General features: G+C 43.7%; 4 protein-coding genes across 5 annotated transcripts; all 4 read right to left on the reverse strand.

Annotated features, from left to right (window-relative positions):
* Positions 1 to 22: 22 nt before the first annotated feature.
* c1ql3b (complement component 1, q subcomponent-like 3b) lies at positions 23 to 2,076 on the reverse strand. The gene is made up of 2 exons (XM_062481717.1): positions 1,147 to 2,076; positions 23 to 649 (listed from the first exon to the last, which is right to left on the reverse strand). The coding sequence occupies exons 1-2, from the start codon at positions 1,762 to 1,764 to the stop codon at positions 470 to 472; spliced, it is 798 nt and encodes a 265-aa protein (XP_062337701.1). The 5' UTR covers positions 1,765 to 2,076; the 3' UTR covers positions 23 to 469.
* A 5,291-nt stretch (positions 2,077 to 7,367) lies between these two features.
* gpt (glutamic--pyruvic transaminase) lies at positions 7,368 to 16,586 on the reverse strand. 2 transcript variants are annotated; one of them, XM_062480667.1, is made up of 12 exons: positions 16,429 to 16,586; positions 15,769 to 15,952; positions 12,010 to 12,099; positions 11,487 to 11,595; positions 11,181 to 11,314; positions 10,775 to 11,018; positions 10,382 to 10,461; positions 10,110 to 10,246; positions 9,398 to 9,572; positions 8,446 to 8,601; positions 8,216 to 8,328; positions 7,368 to 8,012 (listed from the first exon to the last, which is right to left on the reverse strand). In XM_062480667.1, exons 2-12 carry the CDS (start codon positions 15,904 to 15,906, stop codon positions 7,922 to 7,924), a joined length of 1,467 nt encoding a protein of 488 aa, XP_062336651.1. In that variant the 5' UTR covers positions 15,907 to 15,952; positions 16,429 to 16,586; the 3' UTR covers positions 7,368 to 7,921. The 2 variants fall into 2 exon arrangements, with proteins under 2 accessions (XP_062336651.1, XP_062336650.1); XM_062480666.1 differs by lacking the exon at positions 16,429 to 16,586 and having other exon boundaries at positions 15,769 to 16,402.
* A 2,827-nt stretch (positions 16,587 to 19,413) lies between these two features.
* fuz (fuzzy planar cell polarity protein) lies at positions 19,414 to 21,749 on the reverse strand. The gene has a single exon (XM_062480669.1). The coding sequence runs from the start codon at positions 21,235 to 21,237 to the stop codon at positions 19,936 to 19,938; it is 1,302 nt and encodes a 433-aa protein (XP_062336653.1). The 5' UTR covers positions 21,238 to 21,749; the 3' UTR covers positions 19,414 to 19,935.
* Positions 21,750 to 22,230: 481 nt separating this feature from the next.
* Positions 22,231 to 23,462, reverse strand: LOC134036001 (guanine nucleotide-binding protein G(I)/G(S)/G(O) subunit gamma-5-like). The gene is made up of 3 exons (XM_062480670.1): positions 23,278 to 23,462; positions 22,712 to 22,860; positions 22,231 to 22,495 (listed from the first exon to the last, which is right to left on the reverse strand). The coding sequence occupies exons 1-2, from the start codon at positions 23,356 to 23,358 to the stop codon at positions 22,735 to 22,737; spliced, it is 207 nt and encodes a 68-aa protein (XP_062336654.1). The 5' UTR covers positions 23,359 to 23,462; the 3' UTR covers positions 22,231 to 22,495; positions 22,712 to 22,734.
* Between the last annotated feature and the right edge of the window lie 29 nt (positions 23,463 to 23,491).

A 23,491-nucleotide genomic window follows, 5' to 3' on the forward strand; every position in this document is an offset into this window, starting at 1 on the left:
ATATTTGGACTGAAATGTCAACTACTGTAAAGGATTGTAACCATACATAATCCCTAATGTGAATAGATAGACAAATACGTCAGAAAGTACCCATAACCCACATGGCAACATGACAAGCCTGTTGACTGAAACATTGAACAGTACAATAATTCCCATACACCTGTGTGTTTGGCATCTAATTGCTATATGTATGTTCTATGGCATCCACATTCCACCGCACATATGATGTGGTCAAATTGCTCAAAAGACAAATGCAATGATGGATAGACATAGGGTTACTCCTTTTACATCAGTTTGAAGTAGCCTTTTGAAATAGGCATGCGGTTAATTGCGTTTCCTAAACTGTTCCGTTGCTTCACAAGATTTCTCTATGGTTTCTCTGTCTTCAATGGAATGTCAGCGGTGCCAAAGCATCAGAGAGGTGTGAAGGAACCACGATAAATGGAGAGAGACGTTGCGCCGTCGCTGTTTAATCGGCGTACAATATGAAGCCAGAGAAGGTGCTGTATTTGTTGTTGTTGCCTCCATGCGCTTTACCACCGTCCAGCTTAATGTAGATCTCGTCGCCTGGCTCGAGATGCAAGACAACGCTGTTACTCGCATAGTCGTAATTCTGGTCTGCATCCTGGGCAATGGCACTGGCTCGTACCTGGGGGGCAAAGTTTAAATTCTTAAATGCTTTATAGTAAAATCGTAATCCCTTTTTACTGCATGTCTAGTCCATACAATTGAGTTTCCTGATTTCAGAAAATTGTTTACCCATTTGAGAGTTTGGGTGCGTGCTGTGTACCATGGACAGCTCCGCCGCCATACACGGAATATATCCCATTTACAACACTGCTCTAAATAAAAATTATATATACAATTATTATTATGTATACAATTATATGAATATTTTAATACTACGCGTCTGATCTTTAGGTTTTAATGTTAAGGCCGTTTGTTCATTTATTCCATCATTTCATCTTTGCCCCAACTTGTTGTGACCATATGTTCATGAGTGAAAATCAACATTCCATGCGTAAAGGTGATGTGGTCTGAAATCGAAATCGTTCTGTTATTATCTTACAAGACAGAACATTTCCTACGTTATCTAGAGGTTGTGACAGATCAAGACTCATTTGGCGACATCAGTAAAAGCCTCACCTGGTTGTTTTTACAGAGATCAGCCCACATGCTGGTACCGTCTCCTCCCCGCATTAGCACATGGTAAACGAAGAAGTATATCCCCGGTATTGAGCAAGTGAATTTTCCCGTTGTAGGATCATAGTGATTGCCAAGATTGGTAACCACGTCGTCAAATTTAAGAACTTCATAACCCTCGTGTTGTTTTTTCAGTCCGGCGTAGAAAGCAATCTTGGGGACAGTGTTGTATGTTGCTGCGCTTATCGCACCAGTGGGACCATTTTCTCCAGGTGGTCCAGGTAATCCTGGACGGCCGGGCTCCCCCCGTTCCCCAGGTGGGCCGACGGGTCCAGGCGGTCCTGGTACCCCCAGAGGTCCCCTAGGGCCTATTCTACCAGTGCGACCAGCCTCCCCTTTTGGCCCCTGAATAAATGTGGGTAAAGACTGGACTAAACGACTGTCTCTTATTGTGTTAGCTTTGTCTGTAGCTGTGGACTTAGTTCCATGTGGATCACACACCATCTGACAAGATCCGAGCATCTCGTAGCGAGCTGATGTTCCAGCGGAGTTGACCACGACCGGGATCAGTATCACCAACACCAGCACCATGATTACTCCACAGGCACCGGCTGCGATCATCTGCGCTCTGCCGATCGGTCTTCTCCGAGTGGGACGGACTTCCAGTCTGCTTTTGGACGTGCTTTCGATTAAGAAATGAAAAATATCGTTGCCCGTGTTTCAATGCTAAGTTTTAAAGTTAATATGTAGTCATTAATTTGGTAGCCTCCACCGTCTCCTCATCTAATTTACTCTTTTACGCACAACAACCTCCGCTTACTTTTCTAATTTTCATGAGACCTGTGCTAAAATTTATCTTGGATAAATCACAAAAGTGTCATCCGTGATATCAACGCTGCGCTGCTTGTTTCATGGATCAAAGCAAGAGCAAGTGTAGGTTCCACGCTGTCGGCGCACGAGAAAATACGAACAGCATTTGAAAATGTGAACGTGGGTGTTTGGAGCGGGAAAGAGAAGGAGGGCGGTACTGATGCATCAAATGCTGAGGTTCGCCATAAATAAATCAAAATCACGACGACACCCATTGGTTACTCATGAAATTCAATACCTCCTCTTTCACCTCTGCTGTATCTACAATTGATCACTCCATCAAGACACTTTCACTCAAGTAATACGTGTTCAAATATATCTCAACTAGTGACTGAAGTAAGGTTGTATTGTACGTGTCTTCCAAAAATTAGAGCATGATGCCTGCCTTTACATAACATGACTGCAGAGAGAGAGTGGAAGCTGGCTGGGAGGTGTGGTGGAACATAGACTATCCAAACACCGGGCCAAGGGTCCAGAACCAGGCCTGACAAGGGACTGCACTCCACTGGCAGGCAACCTGATGACCCCAGCTCCCCAGTGTGACCCCAGTCCCCCTCGACCAATTAATCATTCTGGAAGAAAATCTATCGAGCCACAAACAGAGGAGAAAAGTAAAGAGTGTGGAAGGGCGGAGTGGGGAAGGGGGGGGGGTTAGTGTGTGTGTGTGTGTGCGTGCGTGTGAGGGGGGGGTTCATGTGTGGAGAGGGGTGGTCCGGGAGAATCTTCCCCTTTTCTTTCATCTCCTCCATTGTTACCTACAAATGAGTGTTACGTTACCTCAGTCAATTGGATTGCCGCAGGGAAAACCACAAACTGTGGAAATTGTAACCGGCCTCTCTTTACACTGTGGCGTCACACTCTGTCAACATGCATGATATTGTTCATTGTGGTGTACCAAGAGAACGCCCATAAAACAAACAGAAGAAGCCTCAGAAGAATCTTTTTGTGAGACAACACTGGCGGTGCAGAACCTCACCACTCATCAAACAACACGCTGCATGAGAAATGCTGCACAGATAGAGAGAGATGGATGGATGGAAGGAGCTGTGGAGCTGTGGAGGATGCACAGGACTGAGTGATGAGGGCCTAATTGCTGCAGTCAAGGACAGATGATGATAGGATGCTGCATGCAGAGCATGCCCCCTGTGGTCGATGGCTGTGTCCTGCCCGGGGAGCAGGTGATAAGAATAGTACACCCTGGAGACTCTGGATGAGACCCTGAATGAGAGTGGGTGAGGCCCTGGTTGAGACTCTGGATGAGCCTGGTTGAGAGTGGATGAGGCCCTGGATGAGCCGGTGTCAGTCCTCAAATGAGACACCCTGAATAAGATTCTAGATGAGGCCCTGGATGAGACGCTGGAAGAGACTGGATGAATCCATATCTTTCATTATATGCAGTAAACTGAGATGGGTGAACGCTGGTATGGTACCGACACACACACACACATGCATGCATATCCACGTGGCATGCATATGACGGTGACGGTTACATGGTGTCTGTGAGTCAGCGAACACTTGTTGCCGATGGCCTCTTCCCCTCCAGCTGGCATTGGCCATCGGTGACTCAGTAGGACGTGAGGACAGAAGCCAAACTTGGTATGTTACAACACTTCATTGCTGAAAACACAGCTTAACTAAGGAGACAAACAACTTTCATCAGTCCAATTATACACTTTTCTCACATACACTTTCTTGTTCAAAAAGAAGCTTCAATAATAACTTATTTAAGATCTGATGTTGAAAATGTACTATTGGAAAGAAATAACAAAAATGAAACTCGACGTGGGCTTTGACGGTTTACTTTTTGTCTACTTTGCCTTGTTGTGGGGTTCATTTCTAATCAGTCAGGACTGGCTATGAGAAAGGTGATGGTCTCTGACAACTGGACAAGCAAGCATTTACGAGTAATGAATTAAACATGTCGGCACTTGACTGGAGTCAAGATGTTGTTTAATATTCTAATGAGAAATGAGGCGTTATATAAAACTTTTTTGTCAGTTTTGCTTGTTGTGATATGAAATATGTATAGCAGGTATAAACTGACAAAGGTGATCTAATGAATTCAGCTGTGGTTGTGGCAAGCAAAACAACCCTGTCTGTCAATACACTGGTTAGACCAACAAACTGCAAAAACATGTCAAACCATGGCAGTTTCACAAAAATCAAATTATATACTGTTATTTTCTACACTGACTTTTGTGGAGTTTTATCAATCAATGATCTGCCATGTGTCATAGCATCATTTTTTACAGGACATGTGCTCCATAGTGTTTTTCACACCTTCTGCTCTATCTAGTTGATATGACTTGTTTTTTTGCTTTAATAATTCTTCAGGCGAAAGCTTTGTCAGTGACTGCCGTAGAGAAGACAGAGCTAACAGTTGAACTCAGTAGGGAGTCTTGCCACACCACCACCCCCACAAAGCGTGTCCCGTATTAAGAGAACAGAGATGAAATCACCTCTAAAACCCGCTTTGTTCTCTGAAACAGGACTAGCCACACACATACACAGGACTAGCCACACACATACACAGGATGTCAGAATATCAGTATAATGTAAGAGGGGAACAAATCCACTAAAATAATCTTCAAGCCCAAATACTGACATATTCACTCATCAGTGTTGACAATCAGGTGACAAGCAGCCATTAACTATAGGCCCAAACATGATGTATCAGAGTCTACAAGAACGGTAACATGTCCTCAATGTCCATCAGATCGACATACAAAGTCTTATTCCTTTAACGTGATCTGACATGTAATAATTGCAAAGGTGGGTGAAAATGAGACCAAACAAAATCTCCTAAATCAAAATAAGCAGATTGATTTTCAGAACGATGCCAATCGATGCCTAGCCTGCTGATGGCATGAGGGGGCGGGGTGTCACATTTGCCAATGAGATTGAGCAGTAGAAAGGAGCTTAGTGGCAAATGAAATGGAGAAGCGCAAACACACCATCTGGGGGCTACAGAGAACAATCAATGACTCCAGTCTGGGATTGATTAATTACCCTGTGAGAGGTTCTGAGGCACTGCTACAGCAGAGACACCAGATCACAACAAGATTTATCACCCTAGCGAAATCTCTGCTCTACTAACTTTTACTTTCTCTCTGTCTTTCTCTCTGTCTGAACCTCGATTTTAAATTGTACGTGTCATGGGAGAGGAATCAGCTAACTTCAGGCTCCGGGGAGGAGCTGTAAGCCCCACTGGTAGTCTTCCTGAGGTGATCTCATGAGAGAAATGTCAAATTTGCCTCATTACACAAACTCAGAATCACACATATATAATTAAACATCTAATCACAATGAGAGTAGTCACATTTTTTCCCAGTCAACAAGTCTGCAATTACCTTCAGACCAACAACAGCTCGTCAAGCCTGGGTAGTGTTGACACTTTGGTTGTTAGATGGGCCCAGGTTTGGTCCCAACTCTGATGATAGAATCTACACTTAGCATCACACAAGTGCTTTACTCAGACAATGAACTTGCTGATTGGAGATGAGGTCATTCCAAAAGCAGACCTTAATGTAGGTTCCAAAATGCAGGTACACATTTCCAAGCATCCCTTAATTGCTCTGTAATAGCAGCATTGAGAGTAAACTGTGGTAATCAAAAGACTGTAGACACCTCAGTCAGAGATGGGGCTCCAACAAGAAACTGAAAAGACAATTGCTGTGTGCATCTACAGCTCTGGAAAAAATTAAGAGACCACTGCGACTTTTTCTTTTCTTTTTAAAGAAGTTGACAAGGACAATTTTAAGTAAGGAACAGAAAGGTAAAAATGGTTTACCTTTCTGGTAAAGGGTGCACTGGTCTCTTAAAGTTCAAGAATCTTCAGTATTGTGAGTACTCTCATCTTGTGTTTGTGTGAAAAGACAGACAAAATAGATGGACACAAATTGAGCAAAGGATGGTGTGAATTTGAAGAGTGTGAGTTGTAGGGCAAAATAAAGTAATCCTACCAAGGTCTGGACCAATAATTATTCATCCTGACACTTGCACTCTATTGTACTGGAAAAGGCTTGTGCTGTCACTACTCCCACAACTCAGTGAGAATCAATCACGACTCTCACATTCTGATTCTCACATTCTTCCACTGGTTGAGCTAAATGGCATCCAACATTAGGACATCTGTTGGTCAAAAAGGGGAATGCCCTTTTGCCAACAGATGGTCTCTCAGTTTTCTTGGGTGTCTGTGATATTAAGGCAGCTGTCCATCCTCATGTGCAGAATGAGCAATAGGCGAAGGCTCTTTCTGCAAGTGGTGAAGGCTGGCATGCACCACTCTCGCTGACCCAGTTCTCCGCCTGACTAATCACGACCTTTGAACTCCACAATGACCTGTGAGGGAGATTAGATCAGACGAGAGGATGGTGACCAGAGAAAGAAGTGCAAGCAATGTCATTTGGGAGAGACACGATGAGGCGTGTCTTGCTGTGAGAGTGAACAGTCAGTGCTACAGGATAACAAAGCTTAATTAGAGGTTGGGCTCTGCTTTGTCAAAGATAATTAAAGTTGGCAGTCGCAGCCGAGAAAAACGGAGCACATTTTTCAAACAACGTAGTGCATTTTAATTGACATAAAAAATACATCTGTCATATATTTTCTTATTCTTTCTGAAAGCTGTTCTTATGATTTTAAATATGATTGTAATACAAGAACTGTATTACAGAAACAGAGTATCTAGCTTTTTAAAATGAATTTAAAGAGGCCTCATGGGAAACTCATAAATCTGACAGATTTAGCTGGGGACAAACAGCAGCCGGCCTCCTTCCTGGGGTGTGTGTGTGTGAGCAGACTGCTGTGCGTGAAGCCAGTCGTCTCCTCCCTCTCCATGGGGAGTTTGAGAGGCACTGTAGTCATCTTTATTATTTTGCTTATCACCAACAGCTTTGTGGTTATTGGTCTTTGATGACCTTGAATTGTATTTCCCAAGAATATTACCCATATGAAAATCACCTTATTCCGTTATTGAAGCATCAAAACATTCAACTTTACGGAGTCACAGGAGGTGTAAGCCCGGATCCACATTTGCATCTCTTTGTATCAAGTGTTCAAGAGAGAGGGGACTGTGGAGGGGTAGTCATGGTGGTGGAGAGAACATGAGATTTCTCTAGCTTTCCCCCTTCCCTGCCTTTCATGTATGTTGGGGCCCCTGAATCGTTTCCCAGCCTTCCTCTCTGATAGAATGTTCCATACTCAAGCTCATTGTACTGTAATTGTAAAATACACCAAATAAGCAAGAAAGCCCCCCTAGTGGAGGTACATGCAGCCGTAGCAGTTGCTAATGTAGTTGCTGTGCCTCAGCAGAAAAGGCTTTATTCATTGCTAACAGTCTTGTTGAACAAACAATATGAATTATACATTTTGTCTTTATTTAGCATACAAAAAAACAGCCCCCAGCTCATTTTCACAAAGAGCTTGACTTATACATATATACAGTATATGTGATTATTTTTCTACATAATGTGCCATCACCACGGATACCACTCTACCATTTGTACATAATCTAGAAGTCCTTCATTAGTTATGAATGGTGCCATCTTGTGAATGTACTTTTACAGTACAACACCATACTACTCCCTCAGTGGACATTAACACTTGTATACACATCCTAAAAGTCAGAAATTATGGTACTTTGTTATGATGTCAGATAGAAATACACTTGATATGAATCTACATAAAAAAACATAATTTCCCAGTTTGTGTCTAATAGTTTAAATTGAAATTGCATTGAAATCAATGACACTTTAGCCTGTGTATACATGGCGTGGCATCTTGTAGGGGCTAAAGTGCATCGTCATAATGACCACCACCACAGCCACTGCGTAAAAGGCACTGGGAGGCAGATTCCTTCTGAGGGTGCTATAAGCGGTCTGTTAACAGATTGGCTGAGAGACACGGGTGGTTAGGAGTACTGCTGGGTGAACTGCTGGTGAAACTCCTTCACTTTTTCCAGCAGGATCTTCAGCTTGTCAGTGGAAGGCAAAATGGTCATTCTGGAAAAAGGAGGAGGAGGGGATTAAGGGTCAGAACAACAGTGCATAATAATTCATAAACTATGCACACTCACACTCCACAGTAATCGATTAGCTAGGTGCAGCAGGATTTTGAGCGAAGATCATTTCACAATAGGACAATGACACTGTTTCTTTGTAAAAAAAAAAAAAGAAAAAGAGAGTGGAGGTGAGTAGAACCCAACCTGAAGTGGTAGGTCCCCTCTTTCTGTCCAAAGCCACTGCCAGGGACCAGGCAGATCCCAGTCTCCTCCAGCATCTTCATACAGTAGAACATATCTGGAGCTTGGCCCATTTCCTGGAGAAACAGGCCCACATCAGGCATCAACAATATTGAACATCCTATTTTTTATGAAGGCTATTTGAGTCGGTGAGTGGCAGATTTCCAATGATGGCCAGTGGGTGGAGGTCTGACCTGGGCCTCTCTGATAGCTCTGTCTGGCAGGGTGATGAGGGGGAAGGAGTACATGGCCCCCTGTACCGGGTTGCAGCTGATGCCAGGCACCGTGTTCAGAATTTGCTCTGTCAGACGGGCCTTCTCTGCCAGGGCACCGAGGGTAGCGGTACGCTCCTGAGAGAGGAAGAGAAAGGAAAAAGAAAGAGAGAGAGAAATGAAGTGAAAGGCAGAGATAGTCAGACAGAGAGAAACATACATAGAAAGACAGGGAGAAAGAGAGAGAGGGAGGGGGTCAGAGAGAGCATACATTTGAATATAACATAACAAGACAACAAGACAACAAGACAACGCAAAGCAATCTGGCATAACATAACATATAAGTATACAGAACATAGATTACATCTATGATAACCTCAAATATAGTGAACCTCCTAATATACAATAATATACAATATTCAATACAGTATACTTAACCTCTAAATACACATAATACACATAATAACCTATACTAACCTTATAAACTAACCTAAGACAAGCGAAGTACAATGGTGCAATATTGCTGATAGTGCAACCAGTAGCTGAAATAACCTATACTAACCTTATAAACCTATACTAACCTAAGACAAGTGAAGTACAATAGTGCAATATTGCTGATAGTGCAACCAGTAGCTGAAAGTGACAGTGTGTAAAGTGACTAGTGAGAAGTGTATCAGTGTCCATATCAATGTCCATTCAGAAGCCTGATGCCCCTTGGAAAGAAAACTGTTGTCCAGTCTGCGTGTGCGAGACCGAATGCTTCAGTATCGCCTGCCAGAAGGCAACAGGGTAAAAATGTACAACTAATCAGGAAATGTTACACGCTTAAACAATTTTACACCCATCGTAAACAGTTAACACACTTTTATTACAGTCATTAATACTGTACTGCATTCTGCGTGATCAGGGATTGGGATGTTTGTGTTAACTGAACCTTGATGAAGGAGTTATAGGACGGCTCTCCGGGCTGAGGGGCGTTGACCACCAGGTCCATCAGGGCCTGACCAGGGACCGGCGGACACAGGCGGACTGAGACCAGCTTGTTTAGCTGGTCCTTCACCTCACCATCCATGTTGATCACTTCCATGTAACCCCCGCGGAAACCACACCTAGCAGACAGACAGATGCAGTTATTTTGGAGGAAGGCTGTCTCTATTCTGGGGTCTAACCTTAGCACCCTAGAGGAAGCGGTAGAGGCAAGAACTGTCCAAGCAGCTGTCCATTATGGATAATGCATGGTGAAGAGGATCACTTTTAGTATGACACGGACCACACCCCAGTGTCACAAGGAGAGCTACCGGAAGTCCTTTTGCCAGTGACCATTACGGTAAACATTATAATGATTCACTGCATTGAGTATTATGTGTTTTTGTATTGCGTATATATTTTTTTTCTTCTTGTATGTGTTATCCATTTGTATATTGCGTATTTTGTATTGGAAATATTTTTTATATTGATTATGTATTCCTACATCCTCTTGTTTTTATCTTGCCTGCTGCAATGTCGCAATTTCCCATTGGGGATCAATAAAGTACTTTTACTACTATTTCTACTATTACTACTACTATTTCTAACAACTGTAACAAGAGGTATGGAGAGACCAGGGTCCTCATGAAGATGTAGTGCATCTCAGGATGACAGCTTACTCTCCCATGTAGCACTTGGAGGTGGAGTGGAAGGATGCCAGCTCCACAGCGCTGGAATACTCTGGTCCCATCTCAAACAGAACCTTTTTGAAGGAGTGGAACTGGCATCCATCTGCATACACGTTGTCCTGGTACACCTGGGAGGAGGGGCAGAGTGTCAGAGGGTTCAACGCTCGTCCACTACGGGGAACCTTAGATTTAAATGAAGGTCCAAGTTTTTTATGGTAGGTTTCTAATGAAAAGAACCCTTAACAGTCTTGTTTTAATTGTACCTCATCAGCCATTAGGAACAGGCGCTCCTTTGCAGCGAATCGGATCACATCCTCAATACACTGCCTGCTTTGGACCTGACCTGTCAGAGATGGATATTTATGGGGAAGCGTTAGATCTGGATCTTTGTTCTGTGGCGCCATCTATTGATCAGGCTAGGAGAAGCACAGACACAAGCACTGTCAGTTTAATCTCCCTTTCAACTAATGACACCATACTCCAACATCAATCCAAGTGTGATAGATTTTTCCAGATGGATTGGTTTCAAAATCCTTTTTCGAACACTAACACTTTGACCAACACATGAATATTTACATCACACAGTTTTAAGTCAGGCCTTAAATCAGAGTTTACATGTCTCTCGATGGGGGTGAGTGAGAGCTGGTTTAACCGACCTGTGGGGTTCCCAGGGTTGATGATGCAGAGGGCCCGGGGGTTGCAGTGGCGCCTAGCCTCCTCTAGAGCGCGATGCAGCTCACTGATGTCCATGCTCCAGCACTGCTCCTCGTTCAGGTAGTAGTTGATCTGCACGGCGCCCAGCTCCGCCAGGGCGGCTGAGTAGAGGGGGTACTGGGGAATGGAGATCATGATCCCCGTCCGCGCTTCGCCTTCACCACACACCAGCAGCTTCAGCATGGTCTGACACAGACACGGGGGGAGACAGGAGGAGTGTGAGAGGCTAACAGGGTACATAACCGGCTGCGTCTCAATAGTCCGACAGTGTCCCTTCAAATTGTATACACCCTTCTTTCGCATGCACGTTAGAAAAGTCGCTCGTTATTATCAAAAGAATGTAGGTACCACAATGCCATCACTGGCTCCTGTGGTGAGGTAGATGTTGTCTGGATCGCTTGGTACACCTCCATCCCTGCGTTCAATGTAGCTGGCCACGTCCTGACGCACACAGTCTAGACCCTGACTGGCGCTGTACGCACCTGAGGAAGACACGAGCAAAACAAGGAGGGTCCATAACCAAAACCTTTCTTTACACTTCATGTTACGATATGATGTTGGAACATTATAAGAGGCTTAGGAGGTTTCATATTCCCCCCTAATTAATTTAGGTATCCTCTTTTTCACATAGCAAGTTGTCAGAATACAACATACCCAAACTGCTCCCTCCACAAGACTTCAAAATGCGACGCGCTCTACTTTTGGCATCCTCTGGAAAACTATTGTCATTCAGGAGTTCTGGGTATGAGCAGAGTGCCAGAACCTTGAATGAAACAGAGGGCAGGGAGCTAGGTGAGACAGAGGTAGATAATGATGATGATGCATGACAATCCGAGGTAGGAGAGCAGGATTCAAAGAACTGAGCTTTATTACACAAATTCAATAAATAAACCAGGGGGAAAAACTAGCGAAAATAACTTGGGAAGACATAGGGCGGAAACACGAGGGAGCAGGTTAATCACACAGCGACACAGCAACCCAAAAAGACTACAGCTGGGTGATTAATGACGAAACATAAGTGTGTAGGGAACCAGGGGAGAGAGAGAGCCAGGACACACTCACAACACAGACACACACCCAGGGATACCAACAGAAAAGTAGGGGGCAGGGAGATCACTATGAAAAACTGGGGCACAGCCAGGGCCATGACACGGGGACCTAAAATGCAGTGACATACCTGACGGAAGAAGGTGATTGGCTGCTGGCCCATCGCATGCGCGTCACCAATGTTGGCCTTGATGACCTCAGAAAAGGGCTTCTTGACCCCCTGCAAGACAGACATACAAGGAACTAAAAAAAGATACACAAACGTGAAGGACAATCATCGTGTTTTAACCTTTTAAGCAGTGAGTTATTTTTCCAAAACGGAAGCTAGCTAGTTTTAGTTAGCTTCCGTTACCTAGCAACCTAGCATAATACTCGTAGCAATGCTACTACCTGCTAGTGTTACTTGTTAGCCTCCTAATTGTACATTTTGAAGCCATACTATAGCGTTTGTCATATAGTTTTTGTCTATCGGAAAATAGTCGGTTGGAATGTTCAGAATCACACGTGTGACGGTACTCCTTAACGGGTTAATCTATTCCATCAGAAATCGGAGTCAGTTGGCTGAGCGGTGAGGGAATCGGGCTAGTAATCCGAAGGTTGCCCGTTCGATTCCCGGTCATGCCAACTGACGTTGTGTCCTTGGGCAAGGCACTTAACCCTACTTGCCTCGGGGAAATGTCCCTGTACTTACTGTAAGTCGCTCTGGATAAGAGCGTCTGCTAAATGACTAAATGTAAATGTAGAAATGCCTATATTCTGCTCACATGCAATACTTCAGCATCAAAATCTAAAGTAATTGAAGGAATTTGTTTGCCTTTGTGAATGTATCTCAGTATCAATATCAAAGCATACTGACAACCAGTCCTCATCCTATATCTCAAAAGAGATCCGAAAACTCCAACTGAAACACAGAAACCTATACCGCATAGAGTAGGCCGATTATAATTATTTATAGCTTAACTTCAACTTTGTTGGGGACACCAGGGAACATGGAAAAACAAAGCAGATTTGGATCCGAATTGTCTGTCAAAGAATGATTTGTTACAGGTCAATAAAAAGGCCTTTCTTTCCTCTCTAGGTATTGTCTGAGAACCTTCTGTATGACACAGAACTGGCGATGAGGCTTCACTCTCCTCAGTCAGCCTCCAGATGTTTGTCATTTGACACCCACAACAACATGCTCAGCAGGGCGGCCTCAAATGGAACACACTGAAGCACAGCAGGAATCAAATCAGTCCCTCTGTTGTTTCAGAGGGGAACTTTAACCCAATCCAATTGCACCAGCTGTACTGGTAAGAGTTCAGAGGGGGAAAAAAGAAGTACAACCCAGCTATTGGTCACCAGATAGAGGTGTCTCTCACTTTTGACCAATCAAATGATAGAGGGGTAGTGATGAACCTGGGTTCAGAGGACCTCCCATTCATGACAAGAGGACCCTTTATTGCAAAAAGGTTTGTACAAAATGTGAGCCAGGCTCTTCTCTCTGAGAACATTCTAGAATTCCTGTGTGCCTGAGAGGGTTTTATCACTGCATAAAGGCTGACAAACAAAACTCTGTTGACATACAGAATCAATCAGTGGTGTATTCCATATCTGTGGGCAACTGTAAATTGGACTATCATTTGGAGTGCTCGCAAATAAATAGGATAAAACAACATCCTTATGAAAATATGTTATGACCGCAGACCTAACGGCAACATAGTACATTTTCAAACAGCACAGTGGTAAAAGACTGTTGATAAAGGAATCTTTGATACATGCAAGAATGTGTGGGAGGAATGTGACAGCAACTGTGCATTCCCCTCTGTCCCCATGGATACTATAAGGTTTAAGCAGGCATCTCTGTGGGCCTCCTGCGCAGCCAGCCATCAGCAGAGAATGAAGGACTCACAGCTGTGGATGGGGACTTTGGTTTTGCTCAACTTAGTATTTTCATTTCATGTTTGATATCACAAATAGAGGATTTAGTGTAGTTACAACTTAGCCATCTCAGGTACACAGTAGGTGCCTCAACCCATAACTAAGATACACAAGTTCCCAACTATTATGTCCTCCTGGGTTAAATTCTAAAAATGCTTGGAGGGAAAACAGAGAGTGTGTGGAGTTTAGGGCGGGGGAGGGGAGATTGTGTTTGGCTATCTTTGGACATGTCTGAGTGTGTATTAGTTCAGTACCTATTGGACAACCATGTGAGCTACAAAAAGCTTTTGTGCACGGTTTTCCCAGAGAAACCTAACACCTCCAGGCGTAACTCACAGAGTGAAGGTACTATTGAGAATGCAGGCTTGACCAGTGAAACTTGGAACAGCCTCTATAGTAAAAAGAGACCATTGATCTGATAGGCCTACTGCAGGAGCGATTAAACTGAGGATTACAATGAAACCCCCTTATACCTGCTGCCAAAAACACACTAATTCATACTCACCATAGACACTAGATACCTGCTTTTGAAACATCCAAAGTCAGATTTGTTCTAATCATGCTCATGAAAGCACCTCACACTATGCACTATCCCATAATCCCAGTTTTGAGTCACAGCAAATAGAAAAGAAAAAAAAATGGATCCAAAGTTCATTACAACTCTACCATCTGCCCATAGATGTCATGACCATGACTGTTTCCCCTCCCCCTGCACCCAGCCCTTAGCCCAACCCCCCTCCAGCCAGCAAGGACCACTTAGCGGATGCTACTGGATACAGGAACTCTAAGGTCCCACTTACCACACAAGACTGGGCTCTGTAAACTATTGAAGAGGTCACTATCCTTGGTTTCTCATAGCAACACTTTAAATAAAGCAAGAGGAGGAGGTCAAGTATGCAGTTTGGTTTAAACTTCTGGGTTTAACCTGTGGACAAAATAAATCCCCATGAACATTCGTTGACCAGAGATGACATACCCAGATCAAACTGTGTTCTTCATATCAATCTCCCAAGCCATGTTGCACTGGATGAACTGCTTGCATGTTGACAAAATGCTTAAAGTCAACAACTTCAATAAGCTCCTGAGTGGGTCATTACATGTCAGGGGATGGCTCCCTACGTGTTTTTGGCACGTCTTGTTAAACGACAGATCCAGGAATTAAAGTGGCAAAACTGAACACCTTGGTAAACCATTTCAGACTTCTAAGGAGATTATTTTAGTGACACTGTGTAAGACAGAAGGCAGTGTTACATTGAAGTTTGTGTTTGCTCCAGTGAGGGTACTCCTGTTAAAGCATTGTGGACATCATTGTATGGTTAAGAGGCACATGTGTCCCCAACTAACTTTAGAGTTGGCAGAATTGAAAATGAATGACTAATTGCTAGACTTTGACATGTGGGTGGTTAAACTATACAGTTTATAATTAAAGAGGGTGTGAGTAAAGGAGGTGAGGATCACAGTCTTCTCATTGGATAATATTTAGTGGGATGGAACACTGGAACGTGTACAGAAATAAAAGGGGGAGATCAATTACATTTAAAAGAAAAATCCTTAATCTAGTGTATTTTTTCGCCGTAAATTATAACACGTCACCGGTGTGAAGTTAGAAATGCATAGAACGTTAGACTTTCACAACAGTTTGATTTTACACTATACGATCATTTCTCTCGTGCATAAGGCTACGAGTGCATTGCATTTCGGTTTTTGCTCCCTGAGTAACAATAGCAGTTCACTTGAAGTGTTAGGCCAACAGACAGCCCAAAGTAGGCTATAGAAAGCGCCACATAAAAACGTGTACAGTTCTACGTGTCACTTGTGTGTCAAACTATGAGAGCCTGAGTGAGACGATCCAATCTGATCTTAACTTTGGGGAACGTGGCAGCATGGGTCCTTTGTGGAAAATGCAATAAATTGCATGAATAAATACAATTCTAGACATAAGATACTTTAAGCCATTGACATACGTTACCTCTTTTAATTCCTTCTCAATTTGCACTGCGCGCTGCACAATAGGTCCGCGCACAGCATATTCAACCTTCTTCACGGTGGGGTTCATGGTGTCGATGGTCAACACCTTGCCCCGAGAGGCCACTCCGTTTTTGGACATTCTCTCTTGAACACGACCCCTCAGCGCTGCGCTTATCCCTAAGGTTCTAGCAACAGAATAAAAAGGGGACAGCGGAGAGGAAATCAAGATTGAGCAGACACTGGATCCCTGGTGCCCAGGAGCATTGTGTGCCCCGCTGCTGAATATCAAGTAATTTCGCCCCTTGACTGAAATACGCAAACTCCTGTACGGCAACATTGTACAAAGTTTCTTTAACACTTTTTATAAAGTAGTTAAGCCTCTGCGACCACCGTCACCCTCGACGAATGCAATAGTGTGGCGTTGCACAACGGGCACACGTCTGGAAAAAACCGGGCAGACCTTTGAACCTTACAATTAAGATAAGACGTTAAAAACAGGGAACGTGTAATATAGTCTTCTGTTTGAGATGGGGATGTTAAAGCCCTTGTTCAAGTACAGATTGCTCTCTTTTACTGTGCACATGGCAGGTCACCCAAAGTGTACCCCTGTTTTAGTAGGATTTGTATCCCACCCCCATCTCCTCCCGTACCTATTACGCACCGTTAGGTTGTCAATCAAGGTCGGTTCTCCGGTTACCGAGACGACAGACAGAACTGATGAACCTATGCGAGAGGACCGAGTGACGCTTCAAACTCTCGCTAGCTTCGTGGAACTCCCTCTTATTCTTCGGCGGACAAACACCCGCGTTCAGATAGTTTTTGGGAGGAGACTGCGGCCAGGCCATTTTGCAGAAAATGAGCGCAACGCCTCCTATTTGGAAATGAGCCGATTTTGTGCGGCTCAAATACTGTAGTATAGCCCACACTAAAACACAGCGATGCACTGCTGGATTGATTGCATCATATCTTCAAACAGGGCAGTAGGCTACGCTAGATGTTACGTTTTTGTAAAAAAAAAAAAAAAGTCAAACTTAACCCTTGTGTTATCTTCGGGTCATTCTGACCCATCAGTCATTGTGACCCACCGTCGTATTGCGACAACTTTACCGCCTACAAAAACAAAGTGAAGCATTTTCTTTTAACCGTTGGGCTGTCTCAGACCCCCCACATTGCGAAGGTTAAAATAAAATTATTTTTATTTGTTTTTGTATTGGGTAAAATTGGGTAAACACAACGATGGTTCGTTATGAACCTTTGGGTCATGTGACCCGAAAGCAGCACAAGGGTTAACTAGATGTCTGACAAAGAGTAAACACAGTAAACGAAGACCTGACAGAGTGTGGCCTCTGTTGATTCAATTGCAATAGGGGACCTTATTCTAAAGTTGGCATGGAGGGAATGTGGAGGATCAAGGCCAAACCTCATTCAAACTGGGGGAATCTGCTGAGAAAACACATCTGGCTTCTGAATGCCCTGTAACACACAAACACACAGCAATGTGAATGAACACAGTTTGATTGGACTGCTGTGTTTGAGTTACTCCTCTGAAGGATCACTGACTGAAGTGTGTGTGCCCCATTGAGTACGCATTGTTTAAAAAACTAAGCTGAAAGTCACAAGATGTTGATAAAGTCTGATTAGATTAAATGATGTATGACGTGCTTGGCATACGTCAACAACATTGAATTGCACCACCTTGAAAGTGATTGCTGCTGTATAGCTTCAGATAAATGAAACTTGGTAACCATCAGACCTTTATAGGTTTACATCCGTCTAATGGATAATCACCAGCACCATCCTCTTAATACCATGGCTGTGCCGGTCTCATGACCTGCTCTCTCATAGATGTTATAACAATGATTAACCATATTAATTACGTTACTTGCTGACATCAACATGTCTGACTACTGGCTTGATTTAGCAAATTTTGCATTGTTCACCCCTCACTGTCCAATAGTCAATTTATCAAAAAATGGAATCATAATACTCTGATAAAAATAATGTAAAAAACGTTATTGGTGGACACTTGTGCATGTGTGTTGTCACCGCTCCCGGCACAAGTGTTACATTGCATGATGAAGAAAGGTTTCTTAAATGTATTTAATATTATTAATATTTGCCAAAGAAGAGTTATCAATGCTCAAAGGTGTTTTACTTATGCGCACTACACCGCTTTTCAAATTATTATGCTAACAATATCTTTCTCTGATTTTCCTAAATAGTTGATGCAAATGACAATCAGTTTAATGTTCAAGTCATTAACTATTAGGGTATAATTCGAATTTTATTGAAAAACGCCCCAATCACTACAGTATTTTTTTTTTAATACTCAAAATGCACTGTTCCAAATTATTATACACAAGAGTTTCAAAACATTTCATAGGTTGTAAAGAACTGAAAATGGTCATTTGTTGAATTTGCAGCAATAGGGGGGAGGTCATATTTACTGAACTCAAAAACATCTTAACAGGGAAAGTTACATAGGACCCCTTCTTTGATATCACCTTCACAATTCTTGCATCCATTGAACTTGTGAGTTTTTGGAGAGTTTCTTTGCAGGATGTCAGAATAGCCTACCAGAGCTGCTGTTTTGATACAAACTGCCTTCCACCCTCATATCTTTTGCTTAAGGATGCTCCAAAGGTTCTCAATAGGGTTGAGGTCAGGGGAGGATGGTGGCCACATGCCCAATGACAGAGGTTTTCTTTGCAGCATGACATGGTGCATTGCCATGCATGAAGATGATTTTGCTACGGAAGGCACGGTTCTTCTTTTTGTCTTTGCCGAGGTCATTTTCACACCTTGGGGGACCCTAAAGGGGCCTACCAGCTCTCTCACCATGATTCCGGCCCAAAACATAACTCCGCCATCTCCTTGCTGACGTTGCAGCCTTGTTGGGACATGGTGGCCATCCACTACTCCATCCATCTGGACCATCCAGGATTGCACAGCACTTATCAGTAAACAAGTCTTCATGTATTTCTGGGCCCACTGCAACTGTTTCTGCTTGTGAGCATTGGTTAGGGGTGGCTGAATAGTAGGTTTATGCACAACTGCAAGCCTCTGAAAAACATCCGAAAATGGCTGCCGAGGTAGGCTCTCATGCCAAAGTAAATTCCTTGTCTGTGCAAACTTTCATGCCGAATAAACACTGATTCTGATTCTCTGGCGGATCCTACACCTTGAGGTTCACAGGACTCCAGAGGCACCAGCAGCTTCAAATACCTGTTTGCTGCTTTGTAATGGCATTTTAGCCGCTGCTCTCTTAATCCGATGAATTTGTCTAGCAGAAACCTTCCTCCTTATGCCTTTATCTGCACGAACACGTCTGTGTTCTGAATCAGCCACAAATCTCTTCACATTACGATGATCATGCTTAAGCTCTTTTGAAATATCTAATGTTTTCATACCTTGTCCAAGGTATCCTTTTTCTTTCCCATATTGCTTGAAACCTGTGGCCTGCTTAATAATGTGGAATGTCCATCTTAAGTAGTTTTCCTTTAATTGGGCTCACCTGGCAAACACATTATCACAGGTGTCTGAGATTGATTTCAGTGATCCAAAGAGCCCTGAGACACAATACCATCCATGAGTTTAATTTTTTTTTTTTTATAAAAAAAATATGACACTTAACTAATAATTTGGAATGCGGTGTAATTTATTGATTTAAAGATTTACAAATCTACAATACAGTAATTAAGAAAATTTCACAAACATTTTTACAAAATAAGAATACCAGTTTCACTTAAGGAAGATAAGAGTGTAATGCACTCATGGTCTTCAGACATATCATGTCCTCATCTTTCAAACTAATTTGAACAGCAGTAAGTTACAGACATAACACAAGGGTCATTTCAGCAACAGTGTATGCAACTTCCAGTAACTCAGATAAAAAGTGCCCTTCATCCTCAAATAGTGGAGCCAAGTATTTGCATTGAAACATAATCTGTATTATACACAAGACTACAAAACATTCTAGGATATAGCCAGGTATGAGGTAAGAATATGATTAGAATCACTTGCAGCAAAATGCTCTTCAAGTATATTGTGCTGGTCATGACGACACAGCTTTAATCCATATACAGTAGAAAGCAGATCAACAGCCATCCATCATTTGTCTAAATATCACATTATAAAACAGAACCCTGGGCCATTATCAACCTAGAAGCTAAGCTGTGGCTGTGGTGATGGCAGAAAGGGTCTGGGTGGCCACAGAACGCAGCGTGAACGTGGGCACAGAGAGTGGCGTGAGCAGATAGAGCTGGTGCTGGGGAGTCTGCAGGCCGAAACACTTACACTCCTCCGTCACCAGGTAGCACTGCAGCGGCTGGTGGGAGAAGCCCAGGGCGAAGTCCTCATGCAGAGTCTCCCCCTGTGGAGCTCCCTCCCCTGGGGAAGCAGCAGCAGGGGCCTCCTCTAGGCTGAAGTAGCGCGTGGTGGTGAATGTGTAGAAGAGTCTGAGCAGCTCCCAGCAGCGTGACCTGGAGGGTGTAGGGGCGACAATGGGAGGAGCACTGGGGATGGACTTCACACAGGAGATGGAGCGACGAGACTCCCTGTTAATGAACAGCAAGGCCAGCACGTCGGGCCGGAGGCTGACGGTGTTTGGCAGGCAACGCTCCCCGACAGCCAGGCAGCCTCTCAGGGCCTCCACCAGGGGAGACCAGTAGCGTCCCACTAGCTCACTCTCAGCCCTGTGAAGGGAGGGGCTGGGGCCACACAGCATGCATACATCTGCCCCCGGGAGCAGCTGAAAGCGGAGCAGGCGGTGGGCCACTGTTGGGCTTCCCTGGGGCAGGAACACGGGGTAGTCACAGGAGACCGAGCCAGAGAGGGAGAGAGAGCGTGTCAGAGCAGAGAGGAGCACCACCTCCTGTGGCGCCAGACGCCACCACTTCTCTGTGGCCACGGCTATCCGTCCATGGATCATCAGGCAGCCAAACTCACTATCGGCAGCCTGTGTAAAACCCACCAAGGCTTCCTGGAGAAGTGTAGAGTTGGGAGGGACCAGACAATCAGCACAGTGAGTTAGGTCCCCCATGGTGCCCTCCAGTCTTTCCTCCAACAGTTGGTCAATGAGGCGATAGCAGGAGCGGAGGTCTCTCTTAAGCCGCTCAACGTTCCTCACATTGGCCAGTTCATCCTGTCCCAACACGAGTACCATGATGTTCCACACGTTCTCCAGCAGACGACGTAGGTGGAGGTCCTCGTTGGAGCTGCCTTTATGCCCACCACTTACTGCAATGAGCATGACACTGTCTTGGAAAACCCTCCACACCACCTTGCTGCCACGGTCGGTCTCACTGCTTGACAACACAACTCCCTGGCCCGCTCCAAACATGTGCACCCCATTCAGTGAGCCAATGACAGAGAAAGGGAGTTGTTTGGATGCACCCCGCGTGAAGAGGGGAACCCCGCTGCTTGCTGTAAGACACAGGAGCTGGACTGACCCATCCTGGAGCATCATCATAATTAAGATGATTGTGGCTCAGTGCGTGCTCATTTGTCTTCTACTAAACGTATGTTGTGCCAAAAATTAGCTAGCAAGCTATCCAATTTAGCACTACCGTGATGTTCATAACAATGTACTGAAGGGAATGCATGCAATCATTTCTAGAGTATAATAATAATAAAGTGGTCACCATAAGCATGCAAGAAGAATCGGATGGAGCTGTAGTTGCTATTATTAGGAAAGGACCTACCGCTAGCTAACTAGCTAGCCTAGCTATGTGGCAATATACACGAACCCGCACTAAGTAACGTCCCCACGGCAACAAGCAGTTATTCCGTCACATGATTCGAAATCACAAGGCAGATCCAAGACCAGTTTAACGAAATTTCCACTGAAGAACCCGAGGAAAAAGGCTGGTCTTAGTTCCGTTTTTAAATTACTGTACTATAGCCTTTACCTCTTACGCCCTCGTGCTTTGTATCGAGAATGTCTGCTTGCTTGGGCGGAGTTCTTGTCTGTGAAATGACTAAATGTAGAATCCAGAGGTTATAGTCAAGATTTTTATTCTACAGAAATCTGAAGCGTAATCTCAGTTGTTGAATCACAAAATATTGGTGGAGAACAGGGATCAGAAATTGCAATCAGTTTTGAATGTTTATACACCCGTAATTTGTTTTACTGAAATACTTTCAACGGATCAAGTAGGCGTAGGCCTATGAAACAAACTAGTAGATGTATGGTCCAGAATGTTACTTTATCATGTGCCCCCCCCCCCTTTACTTTACTAGAGCTACTCTGTTACCTAGACGTGCAATGCAGGTGTAACACATTAAAACTTGTAGGATCAATAATCAGGTATCTCAAATAAGATTCATGCACAGGAGTAGCCTATACAATCATAACCAACGTAAAATGTACATAAAAATCAACAAAGCCCAAGTCTAATGAGAATATAGGGACTATTTACATTCTAAAATAGAAAAATAGAAAGAGATGTCCAAACCATGCATGTAGAAGAGCAAGAATGTGTTTTATTTTCTAAATACAAAAAGTCAAGACCAATGATGGATAAAATAGAATAGAAAAGGCACCATAATTTACTTAAAAACCACACTCTGCCATGACATCTAAACCAGTCTTCTCCCCCCTAATGTGGCTGTAAATAGATGGCAATATTCCAGACAAGTCAGACACTTTGAAACATCATGTGGCATTGGAATGCCTTGGCATGGAGGTCAGTGAGGTCAACATTTCCCTGTAGCATCAAAATGAAGGCCTGGGGAGACAAAAACAAACATTTTAGACTGTTGTCAAAATAATTCCAGCCGAGAAAGCAATGACAAACAGAACAGTGTCATATCAACTCAATGTCAGCAGAACCTCAGCGTCTCCTTAAAACAGTTGGAGGATAGGATCCAGCCCCTTCCCACAATGTTTATAAAATGTATGTATATGGTGAAGACCTCTATAAAACCAGTGCTAACCAACTAACCGAAAGAATGCAGTGGCTGGGTCTCATAAAAAGGAGCACACTCTCTGTGGTCTGAATGGATTGGTACTAGTGGAAACTCCAGTGAGCAGAGGGTCCTGGTTGGCATTCTGCATGCAGAACTGCTGGAGATCTGCAGCGGCCTGAGAAACCTGGAGGATCACAACAGAGGAACACATTAACTCACACATTATGGCTGATTTTTTAAATACTGTTCTGACGAACTAATTTACATGGCTAGTTAGTGAACATGAACTACTGACTCCAGTATCCACTGTTGTGTGTGGATAGAGGGTGGGACTAGGAGTCCATTGCTGAGCTAACTAGCCTGACATTAGCCATGGTCTCCGTAGATGGGTTTTATCAACTTCCTACATGAACACGATGCTTTTTTCAAGAATGTGGAAGGAGAAGGTTGTAGGCTACTAAGATGGTTTGGTTAGCTAGCTAGACGCCCTGCATCTATGATCTGTCTTCCACGCCCTTAGTATACTAGCTTTGGCTAGTTAGCACTAGGGTTGACCGATAGTTTTCTATTAGCATATTTATTAAATAAAATAAATCGTTACCTTTACTCTGTTTATACTCGCTTCAAAGCGTAGCTGCTGTACAACTTTCTTCATGGCAACCAGATTTGATGAACCAGACATCTTGTAGAACGAGGCTATCACGGCTGCTAGTTATATGTTTAAACAAAGTAGCTAAGGCACATATCCGGTAGATTCTTCCTTTTTATTCAGCATTCACGGTTTCGGTGACGCCTCTATTAACCTGCGGTAGGGG

Source organism: Osmerus eperlanus, chromosome 16 (assembly GCF_963692335.1).
Source record: "Osmerus eperlanus chromosome 16, fOsmEpe2.1, whole genome shotgun sequence".
Classification (NCBI taxonomy): Eukaryota; Metazoa; Chordata; class Actinopteri; order Osmeriformes; family Osmeridae; genus Osmerus; species Osmerus eperlanus.

What these genes read in the sequence shown, in the direction of transcription:
- c1ql3b (XM_062481717.1), bottom strand. Translation starts at nt 1,764, where the DNA reads ATGATCGCAGCCGGTGCCTGTGGAGTAATCATGGTGCTGGTGTTGGTG. An exon ending in ATCTCTGTAAAAACAACCAG is followed by an intron (nt 650 to 1,146) that starts GTGAGGCTTTTA and finishes TTTGCCCCCCAG; the next exon opens with GTACGAGCCAGTGCCATTGC.
- gpt (XM_062480666.1), bottom strand. Translation starts at nt 16,104, where the DNA reads ATGTTGCCGTACAGGAGTTTGCGTATTTCAGTCAAGGGGCGAAATTAC. An exon ending in GAGCCAGTGATGGCATTGTG is followed by an intron (nt 11,019 to 11,180) that starts GTACCTACATTC and finishes TGTCTGTGTCAG; the next exon opens with ACCATGCTGAAGCTGCTGGT. An exon ending in TGTTCCTAATGGCTGATGAG is followed by an intron (nt 10,247 to 10,381) that starts GTACAATTAAAA and finishes CCCTCCTCCCAG; the next exon opens with GTGTACCAGGACAACGTGTA.
- fuz (XM_062480669.1), bottom strand. Translation starts at nt 21,237, where the DNA reads ATGATGATGCTCCAGGATGGGTCAGTCCAGCTCCTGTGTCTTACAGCA.
- LOC134036001 (XM_062480670.1), bottom strand. Translation starts at nt 23,358, where the DNA reads ATGTCTGGTTCATCAAATCTGGTTGCCATGAAGAAAGTTGTACAGCAG. An exon ending in CGAGTATAAACAGAGTAAAG is followed by an intron (nt 22,861 to 23,277) that starts GTAACGATTTAT and finishes GTGATCCTCCAG; the next exon opens with GTTTCTCAGGCCGCTGCAGA.